The sequence below is a fragment of the Anabrus simplex genome, chromosome 1 (genome assembly GCF_040414725.1).
Source record: "Anabrus simplex isolate iqAnaSimp1 chromosome 1, ASM4041472v1, whole genome shotgun sequence".
In the NCBI taxonomy this organism is placed as follows: Eukaryota; Metazoa; Arthropoda; class Insecta; order Orthoptera; family Tettigoniidae; genus Anabrus; species Anabrus simplex.
Window position 1 is genome coordinate 28125089 of NC_090265.1, and position 21353 is coordinate 28146441.

At 37.0% G+C, this 21353-nt stretch overlaps 1 protein-coding gene across 1 annotated transcript in view; it reads left to right on the top strand.

Moving 5' to 3' along the window:
- The window catches only part of abs (ATP-dependent RNA helicase abstrakt), a 90700-nt gene extending 74247 nt beyond the window's left edge, over nucleotides 1-16453 (top strand). Inside the window, exons 10-14 of the mRNA XM_067138733.2 lie at nucleotides 3669-3800; nucleotides 9630-9798; nucleotides 12726-12875; nucleotides 14679-14861; nucleotides 16236-16453. Coding sequence (XP_066994834.2) covers nucleotides 3669-3800; nucleotides 9630-9798; nucleotides 12726-12875; nucleotides 14679-14861; nucleotides 16236-16372 — 771 coding nt within the window. The 3' untranslated portion in view covers nucleotides 16373-16453. The remainder of the gene's footprint in view (nucleotides 1-3668; nucleotides 3801-9629; nucleotides 9799-12725; nucleotides 12876-14678; nucleotides 14862-16235) is intronic.
- The last annotated feature ends 4900 nt before the right edge of the window (nucleotides 16454-21353 follow it).

Consider the following 21353-nt stretch of genomic DNA (forward strand, 5'->3'; position numbering starts at 1 on the left):
TATTACCATGCCAGTACAGTGTGTAACCTCCTCTTAATAATTTTGAATTTGTCCCTTTCCATTTTGTCTCACTCAATCCCAGTATATGAATCTTCCTTCTCTCCATCATATCTGCAGACTTCACTCTTGCCTGTCAGAGTTATGATGTTTAGAGTTCCTATTCTCAGTTTATGTTTGTATTTTAGTCCAGTCCGAGTATTTTGTCGTTCATCGATATTACTTCCTGTATTCCTAGGATTATCTTCAAACCCTGGAGAGTTGTCATTTGTTCCAAGGGTACCTGGAGTTTGGCCTAAATTTTATTTATTCTTCCATCCGAGGCTCATTCTTAGATTGAAAGCAACACATAATAACACACGACCTGCTAAGCCTAACGCATCGAAGGATTATCTTTCAGTGTTTACTCCCTTAGCCTTTGAGGATCCCTCCTCTTCCCACAAGGCAGCGGGTTCCTTCTGTACTATCCGCAGACAGATGGGTTGCCTCCTCCATCAGTTCAGCTGTACTGAAAACTTTCATTTTATGTCTTTACTGCCGTTAAGGTCTTCACGCGTATCCCTATGCATGGGGTCCATGTTATACCCCATGGGACTGGGTCCTCATCAGAACTTGGCCGCTACCGTAGCTTCGACTACAGTACCGTTGCCCACCCCGTGGCATGGACGTGCCTGACAGGATTTATCCATGTAGACACAGATCACCTGTGACGTCTCATGGACTGGGTTAAGAAGACTTTGATGCCAGCTCCAAGGTTGATGATTCTACAGCTTTTAAAAACTCCACTAGGTTGTCTTGACATCTGCAAAACTTGCAATTAACTTGGATTATATTTATTTATATCATGTCAGAAGCAGAGTTACATATAAAGATGTACAAAAAATGTCGATAGAAAATAAATAAAAATAAATTGTGCATAATGGTTCTTACTGTGGTGCACCAGAAATTAGCAACGTCGAGTGCATTCCTTGCTGCCCAGCTCTTTATAATGGCAGGACAAAGATGACAGTCTAGCAGATGGCTGTAGTCTGCACTTCACCACAATCACACAAAACAGAATCCACCGAATATCCCCACTTGTGCAGATTGGTCTTGCACATAGTAACACCCAAGCGCAACATATTTAGAGATCCCCAAGTCGTCTGGACTCCATATGTAGAGCTGGTAATTCTTCACAAGGAGTTTTCCATCGTCCAAGATGCTCAACCCTAGGTCGCCATAAAGTGAGTCTTGCACGCTTTTTTTTTTTTGCTAGTGGCTTTATGTCGCACCGACACAGATAGGTCTTATAGCGACGATGGGACAGGAAAGGGCTAGAACTGGAAAAGAAGCGGCCGTGCCCTTAATTGAATCGATTATTTCAAAAACCAGTCAAACGCCAAGTCTGTCATTTTTGGGTAAGTGAAAAAAACTGTCTAGCATCAGATAAAATGTTATGGTAGGGGTTTTAATATTTTAGCTTGAAAGTATTATATCTTTTAATACTTTCTATCTAAGGAAAAATATTCTATGCTTATTAACTTTGCAGTTAAAATTGAAATAATTGATAAATAGATTCAACCTATTCAATACAAAAGAATAAGAAATGTAGTAAATTACATTCCCATTGAATAATAAGTAGAAATGGTTCCGATTTCGATCCTAGTCCAGGTCATCGTCAGCCGATTAAAATATGAAAAACAATGCCTAGGAAAAGGAAAAGCTATAACACTCGTAGTAAGAAGTCGACAGTCGTCAATAACTTTTAGCTCATAACGTAACAAGTTACCCTCACCATCGTCAAATGATTCAACTGTCACACTGCCTTTTCGACTAGAATGTCAATAAGCCCATATTCTTAACAACGTTTTAGCATTGCATCAAATTGAGATGGTCCATAGAGGTCCAATTTAAACATCGTTCATCAACCTTCAACTACAACTTCGTATTTTTTCATCAAAGTGAACCACAACTTCACCATATGCCATTGACTTTCGACTTTTATCTCATGTAAATAAATAATTACAGGTCATTTGACCATTCTTCAACATTATTTTATTCAACATTATTTTTTGAATAAATACAATTTTGATCGTCATTTTTGTCATTGTCTAATTGTAACCGCTGGTCGGCCAACATAATTTTATAGCAATCTTATCACTAGTTTATAACAGACTGTTGCTTTGTTCATTTTAATTATAATAGTAGCCCTCTAATGTCAATATTGCAAATACTTTCACCAGTTGTAAACTCTTCACTCATTGCAATATCTTTAAAACGAACATTGTACAAGTCTTTTACCATATGTTAATTTTAGTTCAAGTCTCTCCAAGGTTTTTATAAATTAGTTTTATTTTATTTATATGTAAATCAGGTGCCTGATTTTATTTCAAGGTTAAGGCAATGGCTGATGATGCCTATATACAAGGCGAAACATGTACCATTTTAGTTAACATGTCACTGTAAATCAACAAAGACAAGACTTACTGTATTGATTAGGTGGTCAAATTAATAAATTAACTTATTGTTATTATTCCAATCACATACCACCCAGTCGAGCAGCTCGTCTTCTTTTTCCCAATTCTTCCCAGCCCAAACTTTGCAACATTTTTGTAAATCTATTCTTTTGTCGGAAATCACCCAGAACAAATCGAGCTGCTTTTCTTTGGATTTTTTTCCAGTTCTTGAATCAGGTAATCCTGGTAAGGGTCCCATACACTGGAACCATACTCTAGTTGGGGTCTTACCAGAGACTTATATGCCCTCTACTTAACATCCTTACTACAACCCCTAAACACCCTCATAACCATGTGCAGAGATCTGTACCCTTTATTTACAATCCCATTTATGTGATTTCCCCAATGAAGATCTTTCCTTATATTAACACCTAGATACTTACAATGATCCCCAAAAGGAACTTCACCCCATCAACGCATTAATTAAAACTGAGAGGACTTTTCCTATTTGTGAAACTCACAACCTGACTTTTAACCCCGTTTATCAACATACCGTTGCCTGCTGTCCATCTCACAACATTATCGAGGTCACGTTGCAGTTGCTCACAATCTTGTAACTTGTTTATTACTCTGTACAGAATAACATCATCCGCAAAAAGCCTTACCTCTGATTCCACTTCTTTACTCATGAGATATAGTAATGTATAACCACAAATTTCCAACGAGAAAAGTGAATATTGCAGTGTTTTGGTGACTTGGTGACGAAACATGCAAGTGCATGCAAAAGAACACCAAGAATGTTTCAAACTACAAACTGGAGCAAATGAGGAATCCAATAAACCCAAAACAGCATCCACTGATTGAGTATATTGGTTTAGAGAATGTCGCAAAGCTGGAGACGGGGCAGTGGTGAGTATGCAGGGAAACAGATCGAGTGAAGCTGTAGGACACACTCTTGCCACACCCCTGTATTCACCAAAGCATTGATATTATATGACAGATAAATGAAATACTTACATATAAACCCTTTTATTTCTTTCATGTAACTAATAGTCTGACATTTCCATGTGTCTGACACTACTCACTTGTCAGAGATAAATTTCCATTTTTCTGTTGTGTACATTAGCAGCTCCTTGTGCTTCCCAGAGATATTACACATTTGTCTTAACATACTCTAAATAAAAATCTGAATCTTCAAATGACAAATTAGAATTGTTTTATATCATTTGTTTACAGGGTCAGCGACAGACTTTGTTATTCTCTGCCACCATGCCCAAGAAGATCCAGAACTTTGCTCGTTCTGCTCTGGTGAAGCCTGTCACTATCAACGTAGGGAGGGCTGGAGCTGCTTCAATGAACGTTATTCAGGTACTAACAGCTCAATATAATTATTACATTAATGTAGTAATGGTCCACCTTTCAATACTATAATATGTAATATTCTAAATTACATTAATTAGGGACTAGTTTTGGCTGGGGCTGGCCATCTTCAGCCTTAATGTAAAACCTAATAACTAAACAAATGTACATGCACACAATTGACATAAAACAAATGAAAACAAATATATACAAAGTGACATTAAAAACTGGGATGGAATTATGAATAAATTTGAAAATGAACTAGGTTCTAACATCTTGAGTATGTTCATCATTGAGAATAATTTCAAGTATTAATTTATATACACAGAACTATTAGTTCTAATACTGCTGATCATTAATATTTCAATAGTAAATGGGAACTGGTAAATTTGATCCTGTAGTTTGTCATCAAATCTATTTGTGTGGTGTTAGCTATATGTAATCCATTGGACACCGCTGTAAATAACCACTAGCTGACGGGGAACTGTTAGATGTTGTTTCATCCTCAATCAAAGTAATAAATGAGATGCTCTCATGGTGCTTGTTAAATCTTGCTGAAATGTTGTTGGACATTGTCAGGACAGCACATGAAGATGTGGTTAACACAGATACATTGTGTCTGGTATAAAATTTTTGCAATTCATTGCGGTGCCCATGAAGTTAACCTGATAAATTAGATAAAATTAAATTAATGAATTGAATGAGAGAATGTGTTAGATGGCATAGGTTATATGAGACTTACCTCTCAATACAGCATGAGGTGTGTGGTCTGTTGTTGTGTGTGCTTCAGACTAACTGTTGTGAGATTCAATGAAAAGGAAGGAGAGGGGAGGGGAAGGTCCTGAAGGAGAGGGGTTTGGGGAAGGGGATGGGGGGAGGGGGGATTAAGGTGGGGCTGAAGAATGTGGGAAAGGGATGGCTGTTGAGGAAAGGTGCTGTGAATATTATGAAAAACTGAATTATGACTTGTTGGTTTGACATTGCTGAAAATAGAAATTAGAAGGTCAAAAAGGATATTTGGTTTTCCTGAAATTTCATTAAGATTATGATTTGGGTTGAAATATTGATCTAAATGTATAAAGCAGCTTTCGGTAATGTTAAGGAGGGGTCCTTTATTGATGATTTTGAGAATTTCCATATCTTGTTTTATGTCTGTGAATTTGTGCTTATAGTCATGCATATGCTGTCCTACAGTTGAAAATTTATTGTATTTCAGGGCTTTGACATGTTCTGAGTACCTTATCTTAAAATTTCTCCCGGTCTGTCCGACGTAAGAAGAATTACAACTGTTGCAAGTGATCCTGTATACTCCTGATTTTGAATAACTATTGAACTTGTTTATGGATATGGCATTATGTAAGATTTGTGCATTCCTATTGTTGTTTTGAAAGCTACTTTTACATCGTGCTTTTTAAAGATGTTGGTGACTTGGTAGATTTGTTCGTTGAAGGTAAAGATAGAAAGAGAGGAGTTGTTTTTCTTATCTTTTTTCAAGGTGGTAGAAGGGCGGTATTTATATTTATTGATTATTTTTTCTATAAAGAAACTGCTGTATCCATTGAATTTAGCTATATGACGAATAGTGTTCAATTCATTTTTCGGGTCTCTTTTAGACATTGGAACATTGAAGGCTCGGTATACCATGCTGTTGTATGCTGCTCGTTTGTGAATTTGGGGGTGTGAAGAATCTTGACGGATTGTGGGGACTGTTTGGGTGGGTTTTCTGAAAATCTTATATCTTAAGTAACTTGGGTGTCTGGTAATAGTTAGGTCTAGAAAATTTATTTTCTGTTCAATTTCGGATTCAAGTGTGAATTTTATATGTGGGTCAATGTTATTTAGATTAATGAGAGTGGTAGCTGCGTTTGTAATGCTTTCATCCATAATTACTATGGTGTCATCTACAAATCTTGCCCAGAAAAGGATGTTGTTAAAGTTATTATTATTATCAATTTAGGTGTGTTCTAAAAAATCCAGGTAGATCTCAGCTAAGATACCCGAGGCCGGTGATCCCATAGCCAATCCTTCTTGTTGATAAATAACATTATCAAAAGTGAAGTAGTTGTTGCTAATAACTAACTTAAGCATAGACATGAAATCCTGTATTTCTAGTATACTTAAGCCGCTGTATTTGCTTAAATTGTTTTGAATGATGGGGTATATTTTGGAGGTTTGTATGCTAGGATACATGTTTACAATATCGAATGAGTGGAGAGAATGATTGGATTGAATGTTAAATTTTTTCAATTTATCGATCAGTTCTTTAGTGTTTTTGACGGATTTGTTCGATAAGAAATGATAGTTTCTTCTTAAAAATCTTTGAATGAATTGCGATGCCTTGTATAAGGGACTTGGTCTATAGTTAATGATCGGGCGAATGGGGACGCCGGTTTTGTGTATTTTGAGGAGGGTTTTGGCGGTGGGTAAACCTGGGTTCATATTAATTAATTTAGTTTTTTCTTGATCTGTTAAAAGATATGAAGTATTCTTGAGGGTCTGCTTAAGTTGATGTTGGATTCTTGCAGTAGGGTCTTTCATTATTGTAGAGAATGAGCTATCTTTAAAAAATTCATTTGTTTTGCTTACATATTCGTTCTTGTCCATTATGGCGGTAGTGTTGCCTTTATCTGCTTTCGTAATTATGAGATTATTATCTTATTTTCTTTTTTAGAACACGTATTTGCTTTTGTGCGATGATAGAATCTTTGTAGCTATTGTTGCCATGAGTAAGGGGTGAATTATGGGAGTTACTGTTATCTGGGTTGAGAACTTCGTCTTGTTTATCTGCTGGTAATTTACTAATGGCTAATTCTGCTTCTACTGTTGTAGTGATGGCTGTGTTCAGAGTGTTAAAATTAGGCCAATTGTGTTTAGGGCCCTTGGCTAAAATGGAATTTTTGTCTTCAGTCAGTGGTACTTTGGACAAATTTATGATCGGAGGGTGAAATTGGTTGGGCATGTTAGGCCTGGTGTTTTTGTTGGTTTCTTTAGCATGGTTAGTCTGAAGCACACTCAAAAATAGACCACACACCTCATGCTGTATTGAGAGGTAAGTCTCATATAACCTATGCCATCTAACACATTCTCTCATTCAATTCATTAATTTAATTTTATCTAATTTATCAGGTTAACTTCATGGGCACCGCAATAAATTGCAAAAATTTTATACCAGACACAATGTATCTGTGTTAACCACATCTTCATGTGCTGTCCTGACAATGTCCAACAACATTTCAGCAAGATTTAACAAGCACCATGAGAGCATCTCATTTATTACTTTGATTGAGGATGAAACAACATCTAACAGTTCCCCGTCAGCTATCGGTTATTTACAGCGGTGTCCAATGGATTACATATAGCTAACACCACACAAATAGATTTGATGACAAACTACAGGATCAACATTTACCAGTTCCCATTTACTATTGAAATATTAATGATCAGCAGTATTAGAACTAACAGTTCTGTGTATATAAATTAATACTTGAAATTATTCTCAATGATGAACATACTCAAGATGTTAGAACCTAGTTCATTTTCAAATTTATTCATAATTCCATCCCAGTTTTTAATGTCACTTTGTATATATTTGTTTTCATTTGTTTTATGTCAATTGTGTGCATGTACATTTGTTTAGTTATTAGGTGTTTTACATTAAGGCTGAAGATGGCCAGCCCCGGCCAAAACTAGTCCCTAATTAATGTAATTTAGAATATTACATATTATAGTATTGAAAGGTGGACCATTACTACATTAATTTAATAATTATATTGTACTTACAATTCAATACGGATCAGAACCATGAAGTTTATAACCTATGATTACTAACAGCTCTTTCGGCTGATATTGTAGCTAAGAGCTCGGTTAATGTTCTCCAATCATTGCCACAGATTTCTCTTTTGAACTCCATGTCCAGAGAGGATTTGCTTGTGACATGAGGGAAGGGCAGAAGGCATTCAGTTTTGACTGCAGTGGAGTTTTGTAACTCTGCACAGATTGAACCAAGCTAAGCTCCCTTAACCTTGCAATGTGGACATGGACAGAGCCGACAGGTATTCAGCAGATTGATTCTCGAGATTGATTGGGAAGAAAAATTACATTGTTTTTTCAGTGTTTGTCTAACGAGGAAGATGTTGAAATGCATTATTTTTGGAACTTAATTTCTATGTTGGCTACCATGTTACAATAACTTTATATTGGCCACCCCATACATAGTGGTACATAGTGTGTTTTGAACATCGAGATGTCAATGATTTCAAACGAACTCAGATAGAATATCATGTGTGCATTGTATCAGGATGTAAATTTGATTGCATCCTGGATTATAATCAACTTACAATAGTTATGCAAGTACTTCATACCATAGATAACTGCTGGATTTATTTTTCTTCGTTAATATCAGACATAAAGCACCACAGACTGGAAACGATTTGGTGACGCACTTAACCCAATTTCAGGCCTGTCCATCGTGCATAACTCATCAATTTTTAAGTTCTTGCTGCGTCCCCTTTTTATTACTGTATTCTTCCCATGATTGTAGACACTGCCTGTAAATTGTTTCCAATTGTCTGATGGAATTTGCTGCAATCGTATATCCTTTCTGCTGATATCAGGTGATTGACAATAGTTTTGTTGCTTCAGTTTATCATTTCGTATTTACAAGAAAGTAATCAAAATAACGAATAGGTGTGTTCTAAACATTCAGGAAGAGTGGGCCGGTCTATTTAGGTATGCAAATTTTAAGACTAATGAACCCTGGACTTTTTTATTATTACGTAAGCATTGTTACGTAAGTCTCTGTACCGTATACCCAATTTTTGCAGCTTCCTTTTTATTATTGTATTCTAGAATGGAAAATTGGGAATTATTATCTTTCTTACAATTTCTGCTCTATTCGTCTTGAGGATCGGAGGTATTTGTGTTCAACCCGCAAATACAACACTAACTGACATATTTTCATTATTTTTTTGCCACGCAGAAATTCGTTTAATTGAAAGTTTTGTAATTTGAAGTCCGATTTTTTTTGTCCTGATCACTTTGAATTATCAAGGTTTTACTGTAGTAATAGACCCTTGTTTAGCACTGGTACATTTAGATGGTGTAACAGCTGCTGTGACCATTTTCTTGTTGTTGTAGACAGTCTGTGTTGAACTACCAAAGCTATATCAGAAACAAAGAAAATCACCCAGCAGTGGATTGTATGTTTAGTTGATGAATTAAGTGGTGAAACTTTTGTGTGTAGAATAGAGGCCCAACGTGCCATTTGGAACGCTACAATACTGGAATACGGCTTTTGTCATCTTGCTTCAGATTTTTCCGTGGTGTATGTTTTAGCTCTTATAGTGATTTTTCAACTGATGAAGGATGAATATGAATTGTTTGGTTTTGCCTATGTTCTTTTCTCCACAACATCCTAAGTATTAGCATCTCACAGTCCTTACTTGTTGACATATTTGCTTCAACTAGAGTACACGCCATGGGTGTGGCTGTCATCCACCTCACTAGTTGCTGCCATGTGCAACTGTGGAGACCAGTGGCAGCGCACATGTTGGTCACTAAAAGTGGCCCTGTGTAAACCAGCTCTCAACTTCTTGTCTCTGAGCGTGAACAAGGTTTGCACAACCATCGCTCAGCCTGCGAATGAGATACAAGTGAAGAGAATAACAGCAACAGGAATCAGATATTTCATGTCAACAAATTTCTTCATTATTGGGGGGGGGGACACATTCTGTGCTATAATGTATGGTTTTCCCTTTCTCGCTACAAAAGTTGCTCTTCTCTAGGTTTAATTTCCCGGCTACACCTGTACATTGTCTGAGAGCCTTTTTTCTCCTGCAGGAAGTGGAATATGTTAAGCAAGAAGCAAAGATAGTCTATCTTCTGGAGTGTCTTCAGAAGACTCCTCCTCCAGTGTTGATCTTTGCTGAGAAGAAGCAGGATGTTGACGCCATACACGAGTATCTCTTATTGAAGGGTGTTGAAGCAGTCGCTATCCATGGAGGGAAAGGTAAGCTCTATATTGTCTCATATGTTTATTTCTACATTCATAAGTAAGGTTGTACACAATGATATAATTCATTGTGAATATTAAAGAAACTGAAACATTTTATTTGGTCACCTCCATAGTCATGTATCTTACCCTAGATGACACCCAAAACTGCAAGAGCATTCCTTTGTGTTACAAGGTTTCTATTTACACACAGATGATCAGATAGCTAGTTTCTGTCACATTTCTTGAAATAGTAAAGGTTGAATCTTACTGCAATGTTCATGTTTTGTGAACAACATTCTGCAGTTTTCAGTAGATCTGTAATATTTAATATTAAGAACTTCATATTTGGTCCGTATTGAAAGGAGACTAACATACAATAAAGGAGAGTACAAATGATCCTCCTTGTATCAATACAAAATGTGTTGATACTACAAGATCACAATATTTTTATTAGGGACCGGTTTCAATCTCTGTGGACACCATCATCAGCCACAATAGGTCAGATGAACAAAGATATATATATTATAATACAAGATATAGACCATTAGTAACAAAATGACATTAATTGGATGAAATATACAACGTGATGGTGCTTAAAAGTCATTCTTACAAAGTTTACAAGTTAGGGACTTGATGGTCGAATAATAAAATAGAAGTGAAAAAATTATTAACAAATGGTTTAAGAAGTCTTTTGTCACTGTGTAATGCCTAAAAGTCTTGAGCATGGCGTGAATAAACACTGGATGAATGTTAAATATTGACATCTAAAAGCTGACGTAAAACATTGTTCCTCTGTTGATAATGTGTAACTTGGTAGTGGCCTGTGTGATCAGTTTTCATAAGGTAAACAATAAATTATAAAGTAATTAAGCAAGTGGATTGTTTTAACAGCATTGACAGAAGTATTGTTGTGAAAAGCAGAAAGTACTCGGGACCTGAAGTGTGAGAAAGAAAAATTTTGAATTAAAATAAGTTGATGGAAAAGAGGGCATTAAATTAAAAATTATTAAAGTAAGGGACTCACCTTGATGGGCCTGTTTGTACGGAGAACAATAAAATAAGATTCAGTACATCCCTACTCTCACAAGTGTGCTACTTACAATAGCTTAGTTGATCACGCGTTCAAAGTCCCAATGTCGAAAGCAGAATTGAATAATGAACTCGATATCATACATGCAATAGCTAGGTTTAACAGTTATAACAAAATTTTTATCAAACGTATTATCAGTAAATTCAGGCATCGCTCTAATTTAATAAAAGATAAACCCAAACTTAAATTATTTTTGACTTTCACTTTTAATCACAACATTTACAGTGTCACCAGCATATTCAAGAAACATAACGTTAATATTGCCTTCCGCACCAGCAATAGTAACTTGCATGTTCTTCACAATTCCAACTTAATTAACAAATCTAACCCTTTCACGAAGTCAGGTCTTTACAGGTTTAGGTGCAACAACTGTCGCAGCTCTTATATCGGGCAATCTGGTAGGAACTTTAAGATTAGATATGCAGAACATCTAAATGCAATCAAATACAACAGATTTTCCGCAGTAGGTCAGCACATTAATGATTATAAACACAAATTTAACGGAATAGACCAGGACTTAACAATATTAGATACGTTGAGCAAAGGCCCCTTGGTAGACACCACGGATGTCTGCTATATACATTTGGATCAATATTACAACACGATTCTGAACCTAAATGACATTTCCGAAAAGCCCAGAATTTTATTTGATGTCCTCATTTTGGTCTTTAATAGTGTCAAACTTCCCAAAAACAGTTTGTTCTTTCAGGTTTTTGTGTAACAAATTATCGCGCAATCTTTCCCTACCACGCCCGTCTGACTCCGCCCCTTCCATCGCCCCTCTTCCCGTCCATCCTGACCCACCCCTCTCGCTCCCTTAACACTGTGCTATACTCCCAGTAAGCTCCAGCCTTCAGTTCCTTTCCTTTCTCCATACACATACTGTAGGCCCACCAAGGTGAGTCCCTTACTTTGATACCGTATTTACACAAATAATACCCGCACATTTTTTTTTTTTTTCATAAATTGAGGCAAGAAATTGGGGTGCAGGTTTTATTTGCACCAGAAAGATAAAACTTAGCAATTCTAAGCTATTTATGTTATCATAAATTATTCTGTAGTGCTTCAGACATAGATTGAGCATATTTTTTGTCTCATTATGGGTAAATAAATAGGATTTATGTAAAGGTGAATCACAGGAACATGTTCTTCATCTTGCCATGATTATTCATCTCCAGAATTCTTTTGTTATTTTATTTTATTTCGTTTTATTGTGTTACTGAGTTCCAGAAATTCCATGAAAAGTAAAATGTAATGTGACAAATAAATGAGTTCAGATTACCTTTCCAATATATAATTGCGGATGTATTATTCGTTTGGCTTTCACTTTGTACACCCCTTTTTCTACCTGAAATTATGGTTACAGCTGTATTCAGTGTACGGTAAATTATTTATACTTCTGTTTGGTATTGGGAAGTATAGTTCCCACATTTGTGTCACTTAGGCATACTGACAGCCATTGGGATATATAGTTCCCACATTTTTTTCTTTTTCAGAGTTCCAGTGTTTGAATTTTTTTTTTTAAATAGCCTCTCATTCCTTGACATTCCATCACTACAAAAACATGTTTACTTCCCAAAAATTCATTTCTTAAATGATTTGGCCAGGAAAGAGTTATTAATAATAATAATAATAATAATAATAATAATAATAATAATAATAATAATAATAATAATAATTTATTCATATTTCTCTAAATTTAACATGTTTTAATGAATGTAGTATTTCTGACGTGTTTTGATGACTAGTAATTTCCTTGTTTGGTCCTAAACAGGGAGAAAGAAATAGGTAGAGAAGATTTGTGCAAGCCTCCCTGCAGTTGTTGATTATATTCCATTCTCTGTGTTTGTAGATCAAGAAGAACGGTCTCGTTCAGTGGAAGCCTTCCGTAAGAATCAGAAAGATGTGTTAGTGGCAACAGATGTGGCATCCAAAGGACTTGACTTTGCTGACGTGCAGCACGTCATAAACTATGACATGCCGGATGACGTGGAGAATTATGGTAAGTGAATTGCTCTTATCATCTGCCTGCTCACGTGATGCTGATTACCTCTTTCCATGTCATGATTGAGTCAAGGTTTGTGCACAACAGATGGAATGTACTGCCTCTGCCAGGTAACTTGAACCATATGGACCTAAGTTTGTGACAGTACTGGCATTCTTCCTCTCCTTGCTCATTAACTTGCCTGTCTTTCGTAACTGCTTAGGCAAGCGTGTAGTTATTTACTGACCTTCAGAGAGAGTGGACCCCCTGAGAATGCCTGGTGTAGTTTCCAGTGAAAAGTTGGGAGGTACTAACACAGTTTGATGCTCTCCTTTCTTCCCAGTTTCTTACAACCCTGGAAAATAATTTATTCTGTATCATGGTTTAAATAGCTAAGACGACGGAAAAGGGAAGGATGGCAAAGCGGATGAGGGAGGCTAAGATTGCAGGAAGGAGGAGAAGAGGTAGCCCCAGACTTAGGTGGTTGGACTCCAACAAGAATGGTGTAATAAGAAGGAACACAGTTGAGGAACAGGAGTGGTGATTGTATAGAGGAAGATGATAAGGTGTCATTGACATCATGACCTGTCTGGATGATGATGATGATGATGATGATGATGAGGATGATGATAATTCATTGTCTGTCTTTGTTTTTTGAATTATAGACCTCATAATTGTCTCTCTTCATCATCATCTTCATCTTTATCTGCAGTTTCCAGCTCTTGGCTGGGTCTGCTTTGTCTCTCTTCAAAAGGGTGTAAAATTTCAATACTATAGCTCAAGATTGGTATGAAATACCCATTGAACATCACCAACTTTGTTTTCTTAAGAATCTTGTCATCTTGAGGAAGGTTCCTCACTTGGCGGTAGAAGTGAAAACTATTTTGTAACCAGTTACCAGCAGGTGATCTGTTAGTTTGATGCTTGATAATTCTCCACCGTTACACTTGTCTTAGTCTCCACACATCTGGAGGTTAATAATAATAATTCTGGATAGATCTGTCCTCAAAGCTGCACATCCTGCAAGACTCTTTGTCCTGTCCTTCATTTCATCTGTTGATATGTTCTTTCTCCCATAATGTATGTCAGAATCCTGTATCCTCTTCCTGTCAGTTTTTCCTGCCATCACTCTTCTTTGCAAAGTCTTCGCAAGCCACAATAATTTATTCTTTATTGTCCCCATGAGGAGGAAAATTCTTATCATGGGAATGAGTGAAACCAAATGGAAGGCAACAGGAATAAGGCACCTCCGTCGAGACTATAAACTATACCGGTCTGGAAATAACTTGGAGTCAAGAAATGGAGTGGGCTTTATACTTCATAAAGATAATGATGTTTGTAGTCAGATTGAATTTGTCAGTGATAGAGTAATTAAAGTGTCAGTAAATTGGAATGGAGACAAATATCATATAATCCAGATCTATGCTCCTCAATCAGGATGTTCAAATGAAAAAAAAGAAGCCTTCCTTTCTAACTTGGAAGAACATATGGAGTTTGAAAATTTGGTAGTAATGGTAGATTTTAATGCTCAGGTTGGATCAGACAGACTGGGCTATGAATCCTCCCTGGGTCCTCATGGAACTGGGTCATTCCTTCCACCAAGTTTGCTGCACTCAAGGACTCCTTACTGAGCCCACCATTCAGTACTGCACTGTTATCCTTACAAGGTACCACCACCCAGGTTCACTGGACCAAGGTTTTTTAAAGAGCTGTTACTCCTCCATCCCTCCTTGCCTCGTCATGTATACAATTAATACATTCTGTATCTGTATGTGTGTATTTAACAAAATAATTTGCTAATGTAATTGTTCATATTTGCAGTCCATCGCATTGGACGAACGGGTAGATCCGGGAAGACTGGCATTGCAACGACTTTCATCAACAAGGCTAATGATGAGTCTGTTCTCCTTGATCTGAAACATCTTCTGATGGAGGCTAAACAGAAAGTACCGCCTTTCCTGGCTGCTCTTCAATCCGAGAATGAGAAATACTTGAATCTTGGTGGTAAGTTATCACTAGGGCAGTTGTTTGAAAATGCATAATTTGACGGTTATTGGCATTATTGCATATTCCAAACATAATAGCATATTTCGGCTACTGTTTTAAACTCTGAGTAATGGCACTTACCTCTTACAACTTACAATTGAAGCATACATGTATTGGAAGGGGTGGGAATTTCCTGCATTCCTTTCACTACTTCAGAGCTATTGTGAGGAGGAAGTTATGGATCACATGAACTCATTCCAAAAGCAATTTCTTCATATACTTATGCTACAGGTGAAAATGGAGAGAAAGTAAATACAAGTTAGAAAAAGTGTTAAATTCAAACCCAGGACTAAAGAAGATCTGTGATATTAAAATATCTCTGCCTGGTGAATGTTCCAGTCTTTTAGCTTACATGACTTAAAAGTGCATATTACTTTCATTTTTTTGTGTATATTTCCTGCATTTTTATTGCATAATTGCATATTTAGAGCATAAAGATCTGGACCCTAGTTATTGCTCATTCATGTAAATTTTTAAAAAGTAGGAAAAAAACACTAGAAACCTGCACAAGTAAATACAGTACAGATAATAATACTTATTCCATGATTACAACAATTGTTCATTAGCAGTTAATTAAAGGTAGTTAATGTCTGTTCAGACAGATCCAGTATAAATGCGAATTGATCTGTTCTAAGTAGAATGCTTTTGCGTAAGAGTTAACATTTGTAGAAATCAGATATATGAACGTAGTCATCTACTTTCACGAAAGGAAGTATCAACAAGATATTTTTGCACTTTGGTGTCGATATTGTGAAGTATCAGAACAGATTGTTTTGGAATACACAATTAGATTTAAAAGTTATAATCACTGAGAAATTATTGAATTGGCTGGAATATTGTTTGGAAAATTATTTTGTTAGAAGGAATTACAAATTTGATTTGAAAAATCTGAAATCTGATGAAATACAGGTAAAAAATATTACGGCCATACTTCTTAACTCCCGTGAACTTGTTTTCCCCGAAAGAATGTGCTGGCTCTACAAGCAGTCAAAAATGTGAGGCAGTAGCCCAAACAGTGACTCACAAGTTATATCATTTTGGTCCTACAATGCAACGGTGCTAAATTTACTATTACATACTCGCATCATGGAGTTAGTTATCCAACAGTTATCAATTGATTCCATTATTTCTTACTCAAGTAGGTCTCTTAACAAACATGTAGAAGCTGAGGCACTCTCTACTGGTGATGAATGAGGGGAAGTTCTGTCTATTATTTAAATCTTGGCTCTAGTGCTGCATCATACGTTGTGAATTTCTCTTACAATTAGATTTACGTGTCCAAATGCTCAACTAAGAATATATTTACATTAAAATGAAATGCTCCTCTTACAGACGAACGTGGCTGCAGCTACTGTGGAGGACTGGGACACAGAATCACAGACTGTCCGAAGCTGGAAGCTATCCAGAACAAACAGGCCTCAAACATCGGTAGAAGAGACTACCTTGCAAGCAATGCTGCTGACTACTAATGTGTGTATATATCTACAAAAAATGTACATATATGTATCTTTTTTATGGAGAATTAATTAAAATTGTATCAAAATTGTTAAAATGACTTTTTTAACTAATCATTTCAGCCATTTAAGACCATGGTTAACACTTATTGGCCTTTCTGGATTTCCAGAACCCCATCTAGGTGAAAAATTTACCGATGGAGATCTTTTGGTAAATTTCCTACTTCTCTGAAACCATTTAAGAAAATACTACATAGAAACAGTTTTATTTATAATAATATAAACAAATAAAGTGAGATGCATTAAAACACAGTGTACCGATCAGGTATAATGAACAATACCATAGTTTTTATGTTAAATTTAACTGAGGTAACAACATTTTTGTTGCACAAAATATTTCATTTCTCATAAATGTGGTGATCAATAATCTTGACTGAGTCCACTCTTTCAGGAGAATTTTTTTGAAAAACTTGAAGATAATATCTGAAACTGAACCCCTCGATCCAAAAAAGCGGCCATATACTTTGAACTTCCGGTATGTGTATTGTTGGGAAAATTTCAATCAATCAATACTGATCTGCATTTAGGGCAGTCGCCCAGGTAGCAGATTCCGTATCTGTTGCTTTCCTAGCCTTTTCCTAAATGATTTCAAAGAAATTGGAAATTTATTGAACATCTCCCTTGGTAAGTTATTCCAATCCCTAACTCCCCTTCCTATAAATGAATATTTGCCCCAGTTTGCCCTCTTGAATTCCAACTTTATCTTCATATTGTGATCTTTCCTACTTTTATAAACGCCATTTAAACTTATTCGTCTACTAATGTCATTCCACGCCATCTCTCCGCTGACAGCTCGGAACATACCACTTAATTTAAGATTATTAAAATTTTATTAGTCAACCTATTCAATTCATTTGTATTGAATAGGTTGACTAATAAAATTTTAATAATCTTAAATTGATGTACATTTTCAATACAGACCAAATATGAAGTTTGTAACATGTAACATACCACTTAGTCGAGCAGCTCTTCTTCTTTCTCTCAGTTCTTCCCAACCCAAACATTGCAACATTTTTGTAACGCTACTCTTTTGTCGGAAATCACTCAGAACAAATCGAGCTGCTTTTCTTTGGATTTTTTCCAGTTCTTGAATCAGGTAATCCTGGTGAGGGTCCCATACACTGGAACCATACTCTAGTTGGGGTCTTACCAGAGACTTATATGCACTCTCCTTTACATCCTTACTACAACCCCTAAACACCCTCATAACCATGTGCAGAGATCGGTACCCTTTATTTACAATCCCATTTATGTGATTACCCCAATGAAGATCTTTCCTTAATTAACACCTAGAAACTTACAATGATCCCCAAAAGGAACTTTCACCCCATCAACGCAGTAATTAAAACTGAGAGAACTTTTCCTATTTGTGAAACTCACAACCTGACTTTTAACCCCATTTATCAACATACCATTGCCTGCTGTCCATCTCACAACATTTTCGAGGTCACATTGCAGTTGCTCACAATCTTGTAACTTATTTATCACTCTATAGAGAATAACATCATCCGCAAAAAGCCTTACCTCCGATTCCACACCTTTACTCATATCATTTATATATGTAAGAAAACATAAAGGTCCGATAACACTGCCCTGAGGAACTCCCCTCTCAACTATTACAGGGTCAGACAAAGCTTCACCTACTCTAACTCTCTGAGATCTATTTTCTATAAATATAGCAATCCATTCAGTCACTCTTTTGTCTAGTCCAATTGCACTCATTTTTGCCAGTAGTCGCCCATGATCTACCCTATCAAATGCTTTAGACAGATCAATCGCGATACAGTCCATTTGACCTCCAGAATCCAAGATATCTGCTATATCTTGCTGGAATCCTACAAGTTGAGCTTCAGTGGAATAACCTTTCCTAAAACCGAATTGCCTTCTATCAAACCAGTTATTAATTTCACAAACATGTCTAATATAATCAGAAAGAATGCCTTCCCAAAGCTTACATACAATGCATGTCAAACTTACTGGCCTGTAATTTTCAGCTTTATGTCGTATCACCCTTTCCTTTATACACAGGGGCTACTATAGCAACTCTCCATTCATCTGGTATAGCTCCTCCGACCAAACAATAATCAAATAAGTACTTCAGATATGGTACTATATCCCAACACATTGTCTTTAGTATATCCCCAGAAATCTGATCAATTCCAGCCGCTTTTCTAGTTTTCAACTTTTGTATCTTATTGTAAATGTCATTGTTATCATATGTAAATTTTATTACTTCTTTGGCCTTAGTCTCCTCCTCTATCTCGACATTATCCTTGTAACCAACAATCTTTACATACTGCTGACTGAATACTTCTGCCTTTTGAAGATCTTCACATACACACTCCCCTTGTTCATTAATTATTCCTGGAAAGTCCTTCTTGGAACCTGTTTCTGCCCTAAAATACATATACATACCCTTCCATTTTTCACTAAAATTTGTATGACTGCCAATTATGCTTGCCATCGTTATCCTTAGCTGACTTCTTTGCTAGATTCAATTTTCTAGTAAGTTCCTTCAATTTCTCCTTACTTCTACAGCCATTTCTAACTCTATTTCTTTCCAGTCTGCACCTCCTTCTTAGTCTCTTTATTTCTCTATTATAATAAGGTGGGTTTTTACCATTCCTTATCACCCTTAAAGGTACAAACCTTTTTTTTCGCATTCCTCAACGATTTCTTTAAACCCATCCCAGAGTCTGTTTACATTTTTATTTACCGTTTTCCACCGATAGTAGTTACTTTTTAGAAGCTGCCTCATGCCTGCTTTATCAGCCATATGGTACTGCCTAACAGTCCTACTTTCAAGACCTTCCTTTCTATCACATTTATTTTTAACTACCACAAAAACAGCTTCATGATCACTAATACCATCTATTACTCAGTTTCCCTATAGAGCTCATCTGGTTTTATCAGCACCACATCCAGAATATTTTTCCCTCTGGTTGGTTCCATCACTTTCTGAATCACCTGTCCTTCCCATATTAACTTATTTGCCATTTGTTTGTCATGCTTCCTGTCGTTCGCATTTCCTTCCCAATTGACATCTGGCAAATTCAGATCTCCCGCTACAATCACATTTCTTTCCACGTCGTTTCCCACATAGCTGACTATCCTATCAAATAATTCCGAATCCGCGTCAGTGCTACCCTTTCCCGATCTGTACACTCCAAATATATCAAGTTGCCTATTATCTTTAGAAATGAGCCTTACACCTAGAATTTCATGTGTCTCATCTTTAACTTTTTCGTAGCTTACAAATTTTCTTTCACAAGAATGAACACTCCCCCTCCCACCATTCCTATCCTATCTCTACGATGCACACTCCAGTGCTGTGAGAAAATTTCTGCATCCATTATATCATTTCTCAGCCATGATTCAACTCCTATTACAATATCTGGTAAATATATATCTATTAAATTACTTAATTCTATTCCTTTCCTTACAATACTTCTACAGTTCAACACTAACAATTTTATGTCATCCCTACTTGATTTCCAGTTCCCTGTTCCCTTATCACCGCTCCCTAGGCCATCCCGTTTCCCTGAATGTACCTCCCTATTACCCTTCCAAACAAATTTCCTAACTTATACGTACCACTGCGGTTTAAATGAAGGCCATCCGAGCGCAGATCCCTTTCTCCTACCCACCCATTAGGATCTAGACATTTCACTCCCAGTTTCCCACATACCCACTCCATAGTCTCATTTAAATCCCCAATCACCCTCCAATCAGTATCCCTCCTACACAGTATTCCACTAATAACAATCTCCGCTTTCTTAAACTTCACCCGTGCTGCATTTACCAGATCCCACACATCTCCAACTATGTTGGTACTTATATCAGCTTGCCTTACGTTGTTGGTACCAACGTGAAACACTACCACCTTCTCCTTCCCCTCCTCCCTCTCTTCTACTTTCCTCAACATCTGCCTCAACCTAATTCCTGGATAACATTCTACCCTGGTTCCCTTTCCTCCACACACTTTCCCCACGTGTCTAACGATGGAATCCCCCATGACCAGAGCCTCAACCCTACCCGCCTCATTTGATCCCCTCCCCTCCCGGTCAGCCCTATCTTTCCTGATAGCTGCAGAAGCTACTTCCTCCTCCCTTTTCTCCTTCCCATGACCCTGTTCCACCTGTCTTTTCCTATCCTCTATTCTACATTTCCCTTTCCTACCTTTTCCCTTCCTCCTACTTCCATGCATCTCAGCAACAGTTCCGTGTCCCTCATCTTCCCTCTGTTGTTCTACCTGGAGTGTTGTAGAATTTTTCGCACTCTCCATAAACGTCTTGCTTTTCCCATTGAACTGAGGTAGACTGGTCTGTATCATTTTTCAAAATGGATGGGTGGGGAATCATACCTGTTAAATGCCATGATGCCACTGAACTGGCAGGATCCATCATTACCAACAGAAACACCTCTTCATAGCAGCCAAAACCTTGCGTGGCTAGCGGGTCTTTTAGCCTTAAGCTGATGGAGTCATTAGTTTATCAGTGTGTGGGCAGCTGCTGGTTGCATGAGAAGGGGTTTCTGTCTCTGCCACATCTGCGGCAGAGGGCCAGCTTGCTGCTAACACCGGCTGCTCCACAAAGATACACACAATTCGTGTTTAGTTTTATCGCTGCTATCCACTCTGAAAAAGAGAGTCCATCTTCCAGTGAAATAATGCTGTTTGCTTTTTGGGAATACTGTGCCTGGAACTTTGCAACATCTGTTCCCTGCCACTTCTGACAACCCCACTCTTGAAAGGTAAACAACATGGGGAATGTGCCACCTGGACAACAGCACTAAATCCAGATCAATGATGACTGATCGATTGGTTGGTTGATTGATTGATTGATTGATTGATTGATTGATTGATTGATTGATTGATTGATTGATTGATTGATTGATGAACGTGGTTTTTCAGTCTTTAGACCACTTTTCACTTGTT